The sequence below is a fragment of the Bactrocera latifrons genome, unplaced genomic scaffold (genome assembly GCF_001853355.1).
Source record: "Bactrocera latifrons isolate USDA-ARS-PBARC rearing strain unplaced genomic scaffold, ASM185335v1 scaffold_21, whole genome shotgun sequence".
Classification (NCBI taxonomy): domain Eukaryota; kingdom Metazoa; phylum Arthropoda; class Insecta; order Diptera; family Tephritidae; genus Bactrocera; species Bactrocera latifrons.
Genome location: NW_017535630.1, coordinates 1,240,481 through 1,257,790, shown reverse-complemented (window position 1 = coordinate 1,257,790; position 17,310 = coordinate 1,240,481). Strand labels below are relative to the sequence as shown.

Below are 17,310 nucleotides of genomic sequence, written 5' to 3'. Positions count from 1 at the left end.
AGTCCTTCCATACATACACAGAAATATATTTGTATATATAAACATATATGTACGTACATGCATATATACATACATATCACCCAGTTAAGACAATAATTTTTCTCAGTGTACAATATATAAATTCTATATAATAATTAATAACATAAATACATATGTAATGTGGTCATATACTGTACATACTTAGATATGTATGAGTATGATCATTAATTTTTGTTTGTGTGCCTTAATTTCATGTTTATGGCCCTTATAATAAGAAAATAATGAAGCTAAGCGGAATGGTTAAGAAACTGGAATAACAAAAACACCGAATCGATTACTCTTTATCACTAACAGCAACGACAGACCTATTTTTTAATACTTCCATCTATACAAATATACGCATAAGCACACAAATTGAGGTCATTGCCAGGCAGTCGACAAAGCCGCCGGCCAACAGTGCTGCTTCGCAGACAATCTCCGACACTCTTAGAGACAGCAAATGTGTCGAAATTACCGCTGCTGCTGCCACAGGCCGAAATGAACTTGAAATTGTGTTGTAACTAAGCCCTTTCCGCCAGCATTTATTTCCGAATATGCACTTCAAAAGCACAATTTATTCAGGCGGCAAGCAAAATAATGAGAAATGGCAAATTACTATGAACTCGAAGGCGAGCAGACTGCTGCAAAAGCTTGCTTTGTTCGTGTGTGTGTGACGAAATTGGCTATCAAACCAACTCGTAGGGAAGGAGATGATCACACATGCTTTCAGATACACGCGCATATGCGCCTATTTGGACCGCTGGCAGTTTGCCTTTATTTATTTGCCCCCAAGCATATTGCAGGCTTCCTTACTGTCCATTTAGGGAAGGGTCTTCGCGCATATGCTCGCATTTTATGTTTACATGTTTATATATGTGTGTGTGTTTTGTCATAAAAATTTAATAAGAAATGCAGGCAGCAGCGAAACCGGAAACAAAATTGCCTTTTGTTTGTCGTTTTTACTTTTTGTTGCCGTTTGTGTAGTAAATTGTTTGTCCACAGCTGTTTTTAATAACTCACTCATACACACAGGCACACACACATGCTTACTTCTGCATAATTTAATGGAATTGTAGCTTTGATGATTGGCACATCAGTTTCTCGCTTTTGAGGCGAACCATTCTTTCATATTTTATATGCATTTTCCAATTTGTGTGTAACATCAATATTTATGGGCTGTTAAATTTAAAAAATATCTAAACTAAAGTCCTTCCCGAGAGAATATTTTTCGACCTTCTGCGAATTAAGGAGTTGGCCAGACCAAGTTAGTAAATGTACCATATAAAACTTGTCAATACTGCTGGTGATCTGTGCTATATTTTCTTTATCGGTCTAATATCTATGATATATGAAGTCACACTTCACGTTTTTCTGAAACATATTTTTAATACCGACGTTTTGGAAGGCTTAACTTGAAGCCTAAAGCCTTCTAAAAACAAGACATTGGTTTTGATTGACCAGTTTTTATGGCAGTTGTGTAGTATGATTTTTTGAACAATTTCAGTTCGATATCCCATCTAATATATATAGATATACGGGCATTGCTAATTCGGCTCAACTGGTCACGGTGATCATTTATTAATATAGTGTATTTTATAGAGTCTCTGAAGTTTCCTGCTTTGTCTTACAAACTTTGTGGCAAATTCAATATACCTTGTTCTGGACATGAAATTGAAGATTGTCCGGTTCACGCAGGAGATCATTTTTTATATATCTGTAGCGGGCTTACGTGTAGTACATTATGTAAAAGAGGTTAAATTCGCTTTACATTTATTGACATTATTAATTATTATTCACTCCATACTATCGATTTGCTTTGTTAATCGTATTGCTGCGATTAAAAGGAGCTTAGCTCTAGAAATTAAGTTTTCCGGTTGAAAACTACTTGCTGACCAATATTTTCATAGATATCAGACATAGAGTTATTTATGATCTTATGAGTAGAATTCTCACTCGACGTGACCATCGGTGAATATCTGAGTCTCTGTCAAAACGTAATATCGGTTCGAAGATGTTCGTAATGGCTTAGCTGACAAAGAATTCGTCTTAGAAATCTAACATATATGGGGAAACCATGGCATATGTAGACACAGATTTCTACTTACATACATAAATCTAAAACTCCAAAAATTTTAAAAAGGATGCTCATGAGTTAATCGTTAAATTTTAAGTTTATAGGGCATATATCATATTTATAATATTTAAGACAGTCCCGATATTTCGGGATTTTTTGCTAGAAGTCCCGGCGATTGAAAGACTTGGTTGGTGTTTAAAATAACGGTAAAGTTAAAGATTCACAATTATACATATATATATTTTTTTAGTATTTGGAATTTTCACTAAATCCCCGGAATTTCGGGACTATATAAAAATAAGTTTTCATTGTCATATTGGTGCTTGAAATAATAGAAATTTTTCACTAAAAATTCCGACATTTCGGGATTATATTAAAAGATATTTTAAAAGTGTTATACATATGTGTTTAAAATAACAGTATACATATTTTTTTGAAATTAGAAATATTTTCTTAAAATAACAAAAAAATAAAGACTTTATTATTTCCAAATATTCAAGCTTAAAAATGACGTATACACATACAGTAGTTACAAAACACCAGTGAAAAAAAAATAAAAATAAATGTGTTTCAAACGCGCTTACATTCAAATATCTCAATAAAATGTGCTGGGTCCACACAAAAAAATGTACTATTTATGCTATCTACGAGCATTCTACATTCGGCATATGTGTGCAGGGATAGACCTTTACGCCTGTTGGTGTAGCAAATTGAAAGAAATGAAAGCTTAACCCCACACAGCCGCAAGGGCCAAGTATGTCTGTCTGTAAATATGTATGCACATATGTATGCGCCCTGCATGTAAATGCGAACAATGCTTGGCATTCATGTCTACTTTCCTTACGCAGCAGCACCAGCATCATTTCAGTCATTCCTATTCAAAGCATAGAAGTAGTAGATGTTTGAATTCCATCAACTTGTTCCTTAGAAATGTTAAACGTCTTGATGGTTGCATGCATCACAACAACAGCGTTTGCAAATATTTGCAGAGATATGTAAGAGTGCATACATAGGTAAATGTGCACTAGGTTGGTTCATATGAACTAAATGATAAATATTTTTTTAATTTAACTATTTCAAATAGTAATTTAATGGTAAAATTTATAATGTACCAGCTTTGAGCCTGAATTTGGATTTCGAAATTATCTTCGAAATCTTAAAATATTTGATTTGGTTCATCTAGAACCCTAAATCGAAAAAAATCACATTTTAGATAAAGGTTGTTTGATTTTTGCTACCTTTCACGAAGTTAACACCCAGTCGATTTCATCATGGCCGTCATTGTATAATATATGCAAATTAGTGTCTTAGCTTTAGAGATATCTTTCTAAAAATTGGTATACGTCCTTTTTTCTCTAAAAAGCTGATTATTTATCGAGATGGTCGTTATCGGACCACTATAGCATACAGCTGTGATATAAATTGACCCATCCAAATTAAATCCTTGTATGCAAAACATGTTTATTTGATGAGATATTTTCACGAAATTCGAAGTGAATTATTTTTTGAGATAACCATACAATCTCTGAAGAAATGCTTCAGATCGGACTACTATAACCTATAGCTGTCAAACAAACCGATCGATCAAAATCAAGTCCTTTGTATGGAAAATTTCTTAATTCGACGAAGTATATTCACCATAATTGACACAGATAATAATCTAATACCACACTACAATATCCGAACAAACTATACTGATCGGACGATTGTAATATATAGCTGCCATATAAATTGACCCATCCAAATCAAATCCTTGTATGGAAAGCATGTTTATTTGATGAGATATTTTCACGAAATTCGAAGTGAATTATTTTTTGAGGTAAAAACTGATCGATTAAAATTATGATAAAGTCCATTTTATGCTATAAAAATTATTATAGCTGCAGTGTAATCGAACTTAACATTTATCTTGTTTTCTATTGATATTAAGCAAAACTTTTCTTGAAAATTTGTGTCTAACATTTTCGTACCACCCTAATGCATATATAACTTCTGCTTCCTTGCATGTGTTGGAAATCAGTGCAGGAAACGGCAGTCTACATTGATATATCTAAGTAGCAGCACATCCTTTTGTCCAACATGACAATGACATGGCAGGCGAGCGCACACACACACACCCACACATATACGCATACTTGCATATGCACAAACACACAGCCATCTAGTACGCACATTTGAAATCTCACTCGTTTCGCCGCAGGACAGAACAGGCATTCACTACACATACACCCACCCAGACACTCAGGCAACCGCATAGCCGGCACATGCCGCATACAAATCAGAATAGTCTTTTGCGTTTGATTTATAATACCGACTGCCGGTAGTTGCTGTGTGCTGGCCAAGCAGACGAGCGTTGAAACTGTGAAAGCTCTTAGTATAAAGAGACCACTGTCATTTCCCAAAAATTTCCTTTTATTTGTAAAATCATCTTTGTGGCCCGCTGCCACCATTGCATATAAACGCCCGTATGTATGTGTTATAACAACGCCGTGGCGCTTGTCGTTGCTGCAGCAGCATAGTTTGCCTGCCTCAACTATCTACTGTTGTTGTTGTTTGTTGTTGTTATTGTTGTTGTTTTGCCTTTCATTTAGCCGCTGGGCGTGTGACAGGGCACACATCAAATCACAGCTACTTCCCAGGATCGCTGCTAATGCTGATTTTGCCGCTTCGTTGCTGTCCTTTCATACGCACACACACACACACACACAAACGTATGAATACAAAAGGCCACAAGATTTCCTTTCAATTCAATACTTAGTATCTGTGTCTGTGTTTGTGTGTATTGGCGTCATTTGGCTTCTAGCTTACGGCACGTTGTTTCATGGGCGGTCTGTGTGCACGCGCGCTTGGGGTTGCCGTGGCGTATGCGTAACATTAATATTAATTTAATGCCGAAATATTTAATATTTTATACTTTAAATAACCTTTTGTTATGTTACATAAATTAAGGTTGATTGCAAAGTGTACATCAACTGAGGTTACCTAAAGTGTCAATGTTTGTTATGCAAATAAGGGTATCTCACCTGCCAGGGGGATTTATAGATTTAGTAGAAATTGCTTTAGTTTGGACACAAATTGAAAGGTGAACTAAAACTTTTTTATTCACTAAGCTTGTTATATATGCTTCATTATAATGTCGCAAGATGCTGTGGCCAAGTTGAAAATTAAATTCACGTTATCCTTATGTTTTGTATACAGAAGTGGGATGACAACAAGCACCTGTTTTTCTTTAGTCCACCAGATGAAATTGGTTGAAGTTTTACTAACTCGAAATTGATTTGGCGATGTAAAAATGTTTAACTTTGGCATTTGTGCGAAGTGATAAGAATATTTAGAGTTATGAGACATCGAATCTTGCACCCAGATCAGGAAGTAGCTTTGAACAGGTTTTTCTTCAAACGTTTTTGAGCACTTTTAGGCTGTTAAAATCACCGAAAAATTTACTTTTATTTACTGAATGTCAGTTTTTTATGCATTGCACATTTTAGTTGAATTGGTTGCTATTTATCTTACGTGAACTTACATAGAATTACGTAACTTCCCAGTGGGTGAATCATTTTAATACCAAATAATGTCAGAAATATCAGATGCTACTTAAACATATGATCGTCCCGGCAAAATCTCATAAACTTATTCCAAAAGGAAAACCAGTTGAGAGGAGGAATAAACAGATGTATCCAATTTTGGCTCGAGTTTCATCAAAAGGTGCTTTGAAATGAATTATAGTCGCTATGGAACTAAAAAAGTGGGGTTCAAAAAGTACTGGCATATAATATTGGTAGTATATAGTACTCGTAGGAATATGAATAGGAATAGGAATTTATAACGAACTATAGTAATAAAAATTCGAAAGCCCATACTAAAGGTTACCTACATTAATTTTTCTTTTATTTCGATAAGAGGCTCAGCAAGTTATGATCACTTTAAATTAAACAAGCTCATTAAAAATTTAATTGAGAAGTCCCCGACTGACATATAAACGGCGCTGCTGGAATCAAACCAACCTGATTTTTAATTAGGTTTAATCTTCAAGGGTGCGTGTATAAGTTTCAGAGCTGTGAAATCATTAGTTTGCGAATTATAGAATTTTGAGTGAAGCAATTCTAGTTATTTGGGGAACAAAAAACGATAAACTTAAATTTCCCATGTCGAAAAATATTATTTTGGAAAGGAAAAAATACAGTTGAAGCAAAACAAAGACTGGTTTCCGTACACTGCACCCAGAGCTGTCAACAATCGATTCATAATCTTAATCATTAATAATTTGATTAAAGTATTTTCATAACTTGATTAACTGATTAAATTATGATTAAATACTATTTCCTTTTTAATTCGTGATTGAAATTAAATTTAATTAAAATTTAATAATGATTAAAGGGAATTAATTTAGTTTTAAAAATAGTTTTACAGATTAAAAAATTTTAATCAAAAATTTAGTTTGATTAAAAATTTAGATTAATTTGGATTAAAGTGAATTAAATGGCAATTAATATTGCATTATTTAAAAAGTAATAATTTATTAAATTATTTTGTGTGTTATTATATTTTATTTTATGAGCGTAAGCAATATAAATAATATTTAGCAACTCTACTGTTGTTTATTTACTGGTGGTAAACATATATTCGCCAATGGATATTGCTCATTTGAAAAATTAGTATTGTTAAAAGCAAATAATTTAATTCGTTATCTTTATGGTTGAAATTATTGAATTATTCTTAGATTTGTTTGTTTAAATTTTTCTTGAATTATTGTAGTGACTATATTTTGTTATTATTTATTTATTTATTGTATTAATAATTTCACCATATGATTTGTAAATATTTAAATTTATTTTCTTTAATTAATGGAATGTTAATTGCCATTTAATTCACTTTAATCCAAATTAGTCAAAATTTTTAATCTAACTAAGTTTTTGATGAAATTTTTTGAATCTTTAAATAAATTTTTCAAACTAAATTGATTCCCTTTAATCATGATTAAATTTATTTTCAATCATTAACTAATCAACGAATTGCGAAAAAAATTAATAATCGAATTAATTTAAAAAAAAAAAATTAATTCAATTGATTATTAATTTTAATCCCTTTTTAACAGCTCTGACTGCACCAGGGAAATCAACGATTGGTATGCTGAGTTTAAACATGGTGAACTGAGCACTGAAGACGCAGTGGACGCCCACAAGGGGTCGTTACGTTCTAACATAATTTTGGATCACGAAAAATAAAGCTTTTGGCGATAGCAGATAGCAGTTTTTGGATATGAGAAAGCTCTAAGCAAAGTGGATGCCGCGTGAGCTCGCTTTTAATCAAAAACAAGGTGGATATTATGATTCGGAACAGTCCTCGGAGATGTTCAAGAGCAAAATACCCGAGTTCTTAAGTCGAAATGTGACAATTAATGAAATATGGCCGAAGTCGAATTGACGGTCATCCGAGTGAACTGCACAAGATGAACCCACTTCAAAATGTGGTCACAACGCAAAAGTCGGCTGGCAAGTTTATGACGCCTGCATTTCGGAATGTAAATAATTTTTATTGACTACTATGACGATTGCTGAAACTGAGGCATATTTTGAAGCAAAGGACAAATCGTAGACAAAATGGTATCTAAGAGATGGTGGGTCGCCATAATCGGTATATCAGCCTTGAAGGTAACCATGTTGAATAAAAAGAAAAAAATTGTGTTTTTACCATGGTAGGTAGTCAATATTGCTTTTCATTAATCTGTTGTCAATACCTTCTAACAAAAAAAAAAAAAAAAAAAAAAAACTATATTTTTAAGTAAAAAAAAAAAAAAAAAAAAAAAAAAAAAAAAAAAAAAAAAAAAAAAACTATATTTTTAAGTAATTAATTCAAATATTTTTTTTTCTTTTTTCTTTTTTTGTTACGGCCTTTAAAAGTATAGCTGGTTACTTCAATCTACTCCATGGAAAGTTTTCTAAGCGCTATTCACTTGGGAGTGGCCAGAAACGATTCTTTTACATATGGATCAAGCACCTCATGACTTCCGATCTTAGACCAAGTGTCTTCTGGTTAGCCAAAAAACATCCATGTTAAAACGAGCTAAAGTGAAGGCGGACCACCTCTCCCCAGGGATGTGCGCTGAGCCTGGGACCCAATACGTAAAAAATGCCTCCAATGAAAAGAAAACATCATCCACCTCCTTTTAAACTCGGCTATGAGCGCGTAAACGGGTGTCTATGCCAATAAATATAAAGAAGAAGAAGGCGCATTTTGTATATATTGCTCCTTGCAACGGCTTCCTAACGGCTAGGCAGCACAGAAAACGGCCAAAATTTTGCCTAAACTTTAACTTTTTTGAACGCAACCATTTTGTAAATTTTCGTTATTTTTTCGACTGTATGCAGTTCTACAGACAATATTCTTCTATAGAGAATTTGTTGGCCTTATGTACAGATAAGGCTCTAATCACTGGAAGACCAAATATAATTTGCAAAATTTTTATTTTTTTCCTCAAAAATGTTACTGTACTACATTCTCAAAATATGTTCAAATATGTATGCAAAATTTTTAAACAATTGATAAAGTATTTAGCTCCCAAACAATGCCTTTTTAGGCTGTCAAACTAGTAGTGCTCTTAAAAGGCACTCAAATCTTTTTGATGAACCGCTCGGTTTTCGATAAAAAGGCCTTATTTTCCATACTTTCATTAACAACATTTGAAAACTATAAATTCGAAAAAATTAAGTGACACCGAGACGGTTTCGCTCCCTTGCAGTCATGTATACTTCTATAAGGGGCACTACCGTCCATTGTTGCACACCTTCTTTATGTCATCTTTTGTTTCAGCCACAATGAAAATTATTTAAAAATTCATATTTATGTACTTTTGCTTGTGTGCCATATTGACTTGCTTGTTGCTTTTACTTACCCGTATACGACGCATGGCCTGCACGATTTCGGCGCGAGTATTTGGACGTGAAACCTCCTCCCAGCCGACGAACTGCAATACAAAGAGCAGAACAAAAGCTGTGTTAATGAAATATTTATGAACAGAAAAGGCGCAAAAATTCGGCAATTTCGGCAAACACATATACATAAATTATGAGGAATATAAAAAATATGCATGGGAACAAGAGATATAAGGATAGGAACAATAAATGGGAAGCAAGGTAGACAGCTGGAGGAGAAGGAGGGAGCTTGAAACAATGTAAATGTCATGTGTTACCTGAGAGTGCTTCAGAAGCGCAATAATTGCAAACTCAATTAACAAGAGAGGGTTATATAAAGAATATCAGTGAAAAGAGAGTAGCTTATGAAATATTTTCTGAAATAATTTTTTGGAATTCTGCGAAGACACACTTCGTTTCATTGTCATTGATTTACTCCTACCGCTATTTAATTCAAGTTCATTAATAAATGTGAGTGTGTTAATGTTGTTGTTTAAATTAAAGCCATTTATCTTGAGGCTTGCGGCATGTGCTGAAAGAGGCAGATAAAGCATATCTCGATTCGAAAATGAAGAAAATGAAGAAATAACTGATTAAACGCCTGCCTCGAAACAATGACAGGCGAGACCTAAATCACGCTTGACCGCAAAATGAATCAGAAACAAAGGCAATTGCCACAGCGTCTACAAACAAAAACAATGCTCCACTTCGTCCTTTCTTCATCTTCTTCTTCATCGTCATCATTGTCTCAGCTGAAAGGGATTGAATTTCCATGCTGTGGCGTTGAAAAGATTCAATCTTCTTTAAGCAGTAAGAAAAAGCTACTAATAGAAAAGGGACCAAAAAGAGGAAGTGGGATAAAAGAGAAGCGAGGCTGATACAAAAAATAACACAAGAATAAGAGTGCCATTGAAAGAGGGAGATTAACAGCAAAAGCGTTACTATCAATCAACTGCAGCGAAATACTTTTCAGATATACTCATTAAGATAAAATTTACAGTAATAGTTAAAAGTGTATTTAGATCAGTATTTCAGGCTATTTCTCCGGAAGAAAAAAGGTATGAAAAACATTTCCAGTGCGAAGTTGGCTTTAAAGAAAGTGAACTGAAAGCATTCACTAGACCATGAAGAGCTTTCAAACTCGTTTCTTTTATAAAAGTTCCACTTTGTTCCAAAATATTATGTACTTTTCGTTAAAGCTTATTAGAATTTTCAAAAATCACCTTAAGGTGTAATAAACTTTCGTATACGCCTCCTTTATGCATAACTGGCTATATTGTAGGCAATTTTTTCAAAAACAATTAAGATAGAAATATGTACATTTTTCACCATGAGTTAGGTGTAAATAGTGTTCGAAAAAGGGGCTTCATTGAAGCTTCAAAGCTTTCGAATCCAGCGGAGAGCTTTTACTAGACCATAAAGTGCTCTTGAACTTGTTTCTTTTGTAAAAGTCTGCCTTTATCGGGAACTATTACGTGTCTGCATAGAGAGCTTTTACGAAAGAGTAAGTTTCTTCTATGAATGGCTATATTGTGAACCATTTTTTCAAAAGCAATTTAAGTAGAAATTTGTTCATTTTTCAGCATGAATTTGGTCTAAATAGTGTTAAAAAATAGGTTTTCATTGTAGCTTAGAAGCTTTAGTTTCTTCCGTGAAGATCTGCTCTTTGGGATACTCTTACATATTTTTCAGTAGCTTATACAAGAGTTTTCATTAGATCAAAAAAAGCTTTCAATATATGAAAGAGAGCTTTCACTACAGCATAATAAGCTTTCGAATTCCTTTCTTCTGAAGAACTGAGTCTGCAAGAAACTACTGCTTATTTTTCCTTTTTAGATCTGASTTTATTATTATTATCTTCCGCTAGGCCATTCTAGACTTTTCACAAGATGAAGGCCTGCTTTCACTGGAGCATGCACAGTTTTTTTGTGCTCACTGTGAACCACTGACTCAATTAGGAGTTACTGCATACCTTTAGATGATTCAAGCTTAAAATTTTTTTTATTTGAAAAAGAGCTTTCATTATATTGAAGTATTTTTATTCTACACTCATTTCGATATATTTTTATATTTTTTATTGATGTAGTGGAAATTAATCCAGTGGGATAATCGAAAATGGTACTTCTTACTCACAGTCCTTGATTATTCGAAACTTAGAAAGAAAGAAATATTTCATTAAACATGTAGCCATCATCATAATCACCACTTAAACCGCAATTAAACTGTCAAAACTTCGAAAAAGGCTTAAAAATAAATTGCGGCGCTTGTGGAAGCTTAACACGCGCGTAAACAACTATTATCAACACATTTCATCAGCGATTAAGAGGCCTTTGCAAACTGTTTGAAAATCTCACCTCACATACATATATGTATATGTATACTGTTTATGTATATAGACCGAAAATCCGCAGTTTACCCCAAAGTGTGCAAGAGATTAGAATGTGTCAGCATGTTGGCGAATTACTTAAAAAAGTGACTTAAATCACTTTACGTTTTTAACACAATTTTGACCCTTTTTCGATGTGGCAACCCGCACACAACTACACAGATATACGGATGTAATACATTTATGTATAAATATGTATATATGTATGCGTGAGCTTTTAGTTGAGTGCTTTATCAATAATCTGGCATCGACTGAACACATGTGTGACTAAAATTATTTGTGATTATAAGGGTACATAGAAAAAAAAAAATTATCTGCTTAAGCACCCTTTGGCTGTAGAAAAATAAACTCGGCAATGCTTTTATGTGTTTACACATACTGCTTACCTTTATTAGTGCTGCGTATGGGCTACTTGGACTCCAGAAGCAACATATACTTTTCTTTATATACTTCTGTATACTGGTTCGGTTATGTTAATCGCTAGGTCCATGCATTCAACAGAAGTTTTAATGTCTATTCTCAAGTTTTGTAAGTCGATAAAAAGTGTAAGCAAGCATTTCGTAGAAATTTATATCGCAAACTCTAAGTACAAGATTAGTGCTTGTGGCGTTATCGGAGATCACACATGCATACTCATTTTCGATTTTGTTAGTTTAGTTCTTAGTAAAGTTATTTGTTCGAAGGAATACTGTACGTTCATTTATTTATTGCAAAAACTTGAAATTGTTTAAGCTTCAATGCCCTAGAAATTTTTTTAGCATAAAAATGTTCGAAAAACCACGTGATACTGAAGTTTTCGAAACCAAGAATAAAATTGTAAAACAATTTTATGTAAGTGAGGAGTTTTTCAGTGGCAAACTTGAGCGAAAATTAAACTCACCACATGCAGATATATTCACCATTTTGAAATTTGTTATCTTTTCGGTACTAAAACTACAAACACCACATTTTTCATGCTTCAACCTAATTCACCACACCTAATTCTACCGCAACGGCTATCTGCACATGTACATATGTATAACATGCTAATTAGGCCATTTTGCAGTTTACGAAACCAAAAACATTACTGTAGATTATTCTCTGTAGAGGTGGTGTTTCACAATTAAAGATTTATTTTCAATAAAATCTTACCATAAATGATTCTTTCACACTTACAAGACATAATTTACATAATTAGCACATTTATTCTCCTTACTTAATTTTTCCCCATTTACAGTACTACAATACCAATTGGCACCAACAAAACTCACCACACAGAAATTCACCACACTTAATTGTTTCATTGTAGCTAGCAATATGCTGCATACCGAAGTTTTAATACCAAATAAACATCTGAATAATAAGCTATTGGTATTCGTGGTGAGTAATGGTGTTTAGAGCAGTTCCCTTAAACAATCCAAAATTTCCTATGTTAATTTTACAGATATCCATGTAATATATATTATATAGGTATGTAATAAATGTTATGACGAAATTTTAACCCCTTACAACACTAGTTGATAAAAAAGAACCGAAAATATTTTAGCATCAAGCTGAAAAGTAACGTCTGCAAATTTCTTATAATATTACATAATCAGATCGATTACTCATCTGCCTATAAACATGTACTCGATATTTTCACTTTTCGATCTTGCGATGGATCAGCTAACAGAACGAAAGCCGATGTGCGTGCAACACGTGTGCGTCACAAACGAAATCAAAATATAAACATAAATAGTATTTAAAATTAGAATGCCAACACTTTGATACAGAGGAGAACGTGTGTGTATGCGGCGAGTGAGCGTTGCTTTTCGTTGCATAAAAAATAATGCAATTTCGTAAACATTACGTATACGCACTGACGGGCCTATGCCAATCACTATATGTACTTACGCCCACACATGCACTCCTTTGTGTGTGTCTCGAATGTGGTTTTCCATTTCGTTTGAAGTGCAAGTCGTGCGCTTTTGTTGTTGTTTCCTTGTGTTGTTATACACTTTCGACACAACGCCCGCACTCGGTCGCTTTCAAACACAATATCACACAAATTAAGGCAATACATTACGCCAGCCACCGCACGTTCATAACTGTAAAATAGAAATAATGACGCGCCTCGTGTGCCACATTTGGTGTCTGTGCGAAAAGAGACTTTTGTAAAACAAGCAAACAAGTTTTCGTGCACTTTTACTGCGTACATTGTAGGCACCGGCGCCGGTGCGCCGACTTAGTCACCTGCAAAATTCACCGAAATTACTCGAAAATATGACACCACTCACTAAAATAAACACAAAATGCATTTATGAAATTATGTAATACCGTGTGAAATCGCTTTGATTGTGAGTTTTTGCTTTTGTAATTACCGTAATTACACGATTGGACTGTCAACTTTTGTACTGCACTTTAATTTTTACAGTTATACGCATATTGTCTGTTGACACATATATATTTATGTTTATTGGTTTGCTATGTCAGTTCAACACTTTTATTAAAACAGTGAAATTATTTATTATAAAATAAAGTTGTCAACATTTATGCATATGAGAGCACGGCCTTGCAGATAAGTTATACAAATAATATTTTATTTTACTTTATGAGTTACCTTATCTGGTAATGACATCATTGCAGAGCCCCTGAATTTTTAAACCCTAAAGTGCAATTTTAAATAAAGTACCGCATATTCGTGTATATATTATACATGCATGGAAATATGGTTTATCTTATTCAATTTAAATACATAAAAATGGGTAGTAAGTACCTAAATGGATGCATAATGTAAAATATTTTGCAAATGCTACGGTGATCGAATTTTACCATATTTCCAAGTGTTTTAATATAAATCCTCCTTATCACCCTCGAGACAGACCGCGGAGGCAATAGAAATATGAGAAGGCTTGATCAAATTTTTCATTTTAGTAAACTTGTCAGAAGCCACGGCTGTGTTGAGCTCAATGCCTGATGCGAACATGACGATTTTTTAGTCCTACTTTTTCCACTTTTCCGGTGTTAACAGAAGGCGATGACTTCCCGACCGTCATTGCATGATATGTGTAGCAACAGATATATTAAAAAGCCTACCATAGTAAAGCACATTCTTTGTAAATTTCATGTTTTTTTATTCAACATTGTTCCCTTCAAATATAATTCAATGAATAAGCACCTTCCAACTTTTCGATACTATTTTTGTTGCACGATTAGTCCTTCGCTGCGAAATAAGCCTCAGTATGAGCGACACTCTCTCCTCTTCATTCGACGAAAGTTTCTTACCAGCAATCCTTATTTTGAAATCTGAGAACACATAATAATCTAGTCGCCGGTTATAGGTCTGTAAATACGATGTAGAAACAATTCAAAGCTCAATTCATGGATTTTTGTCATTCTTTTCACTGGCTTGTAACACCGTGTGTTGCCTTAGCGAAACAGCACTTTCTTTCTTTGAATGCGGCCGTTTTTCGACAGATGGTTTTCCTGCAAATGGTGCACTAATCCTATGTAATAATTGTTGATCAAGATCCTTCCGTTTTTAAGGTAGTCAATAGAAATTATTCCATGCGCAACTCAAAATAGGCATAACTTTGGCAACTGACTGCTGCAAAAAAACTTAGTTTATTAAGCTTTAACATCTCCAAATACTGCTCCGAACTTTCAACTCGTCGCTGTTTTCGGTCGAAAGTGAGCATGCGCGGCACCCACTTTGCAGAGAGCTTTTTCTTACCCAAATATCGGTAAATTATATAATGTATCATGTCCATTTGATATCTTTAGAGTGCTTGCTATCACGAAGAACTTCACTTTACTTCAAAATTATGTTGAGGACTTTCCCTTCAAAAAGTAGTATTTTATCCCAACGCTTGCCTCACTCAAAACGATATATGTAATTCATAAACTATTGATCCGTATGTACTACATATAGCAAACATTAAGCCAACATTTATTATTTTTTAGTACCACGTAGAATATAAATAAGAATTTCTGTTCTGAAAAATTGAATTGTCTTAAATCAATTTCTTAGCTTAACTCCTTACATTACTATTGCTTAAATTACATTATATTGAGATCCCGTTTTCTATTTCGCTGTAGAGTCTTCTTCTTCTTCTTAATTGGCGTAGACACAGCTTACGCGATTATAGCCGAGTTAACAACAGCAAGGTATCTCATCCGAGGCTGGTTGTTGCTTTTCATTGGGGGTGTTTTTTACGCGACGGGTCCCAAACCCAGCGCACAACCCTATGCAGGGGATGTGTTGCCTTCTCACTTTAGCTCGCCTTCAAACGGATGTTCTTAGTCTACGCAGAGGATACTTGGTCAATAACCAGAAGTCGTGAGCTGCTTGAGTCATAAGTAAAAGAATCGTTTCTGGCCACTCCCAAGTGAATGGCGATCAGAGAACTTTCCACACTTGCGTGAACTTCTACTCATGACTCCATCCTCCAATAGGTATTAAAGTCTATTTGGAAACATTATTATTTAAGAGGAACTCTACAGCGAAATAGAAACCTCATTAGTGTAAAAACTTTTGTATAGAATACAAGAGATACGTAATTTAATAAAGCATGAAGAAGAACATTCCACTTATTCTTCTTCTTCGACTTATTTTTCTTCGACTCTGCAGGCCGTTTTGAGGCTATAGGCTGCATTAACCCTAAAAAGACAAATGAATGAAGAAATTTGTTAACGACAAATAAATTTGGAAAAATCTTTTTACCTCATTCCTTTTTACTTAAATTCGAGATCAAGTTGAAGATTAATTGGCAGTGTCAAACTTCAAATTTCTATTTGTATATTAGAGAAATAAACCACAAAAAATAATTTAAATTTAATAAATAAAAAAATCACAAATTTTGTCAACTATTTGGAATTATTTTCTTAAGATAAACTGAATGTGTATGAATAACAAATATGTGACTCAATTAACGACTAATTCGAATAGTTTAATTGGTTTAATTATTCAAAACGAGTGAGAATATGATCGTCATATTTAATATCGCGCTAGTAAATCACAGTCTAGTTTAAATCAAATAAGAAGGCAAAATTAAACTGCAATTTTTATTATAAACCAAGAAGTTGGTATAAAGTAAGTCAGCTGGATCCATATATGTTTTACTTTTTATGCGTCAGCAAATTTGCGGCCCTGAATGGCGCCATAAATGTAACTCTGACAAAATGGTTAACCAATTTACGGTTTATCGAATGAATTGGTTTCGGTTGAGTGTCGATTTTACTTTTGATATAATGGAGGTAGATTAATGTGGCTTTTAATAATTAATTTTCAACGGTCAATGTGTGTGAACAAAAAGCAGAAAAGTGTGGTGCCATTGCAATAAAAAAGTAAATATATTTTATGGTGGGGCGAAAAATGTTTTTCAAGCAAATAACTTTTCACCCTTGGATTATTTATAAGTTACTAGTGGATCCGGCCACGCGTTGCTGTGGTATACATTTTATGCTATTTTTCATGTCATAAACTATTCAATACAGTGAAAATCTTCGTTACGAATAAAGGCGAAACCGTTTTTGTCGATATAGGAATCCAAAAGATTGTAGTTGAGATTTAATTTTGAATATGTTCATACAAATAAATTATATTGAAAAAAAAACAAATTTACGGCTGCTTTCTCAATGCTTTGTTACCAGTTTTTCTGTCCAGTTAATAGACTTGTCCGCTTAATAGAGCTTTCACTGTATTTTTTATTTATGAATGTTTTTCACCATACCATCTTCTAAGTTGGCTTGAACTGGACACAGTGTGCTAAATTTTACTAAAATCGGTTCAGTAGCTTAGGAGTCCATTGCGGACAAGCAACGTGACACGTGATTTTTATACTCTCGCAGCAATGTTGCTAAAGAGAGTATTATAGTTTTGTTTACATAACGGTTGTTTATATACCAAAATGATCAGGGTGACGAGTAGAGGTGAAATCCGGATGTCTGTCTGTCCGTCCGTC

General features: G+C 33.8%; 1 protein-coding gene across 1 annotated transcript in view; it reads right to left on the bottom strand.

The window, feature by feature from the left end:
- The window catches only part of LOC108968341 (capon-like protein), a gene marked incomplete in the record, with an annotated part of 280,943 nt that overhangs the window by 53,388 nt on the left and 210,245 nt on the right, over positions 1-17,310 (bottom strand). The window contains 1 exon segment of the mRNA XM_018932321.1: positions 8,985-9,056. Coding sequence (XP_018787866.1) covers positions 8,985-9,056 — 72 coding nt within the window.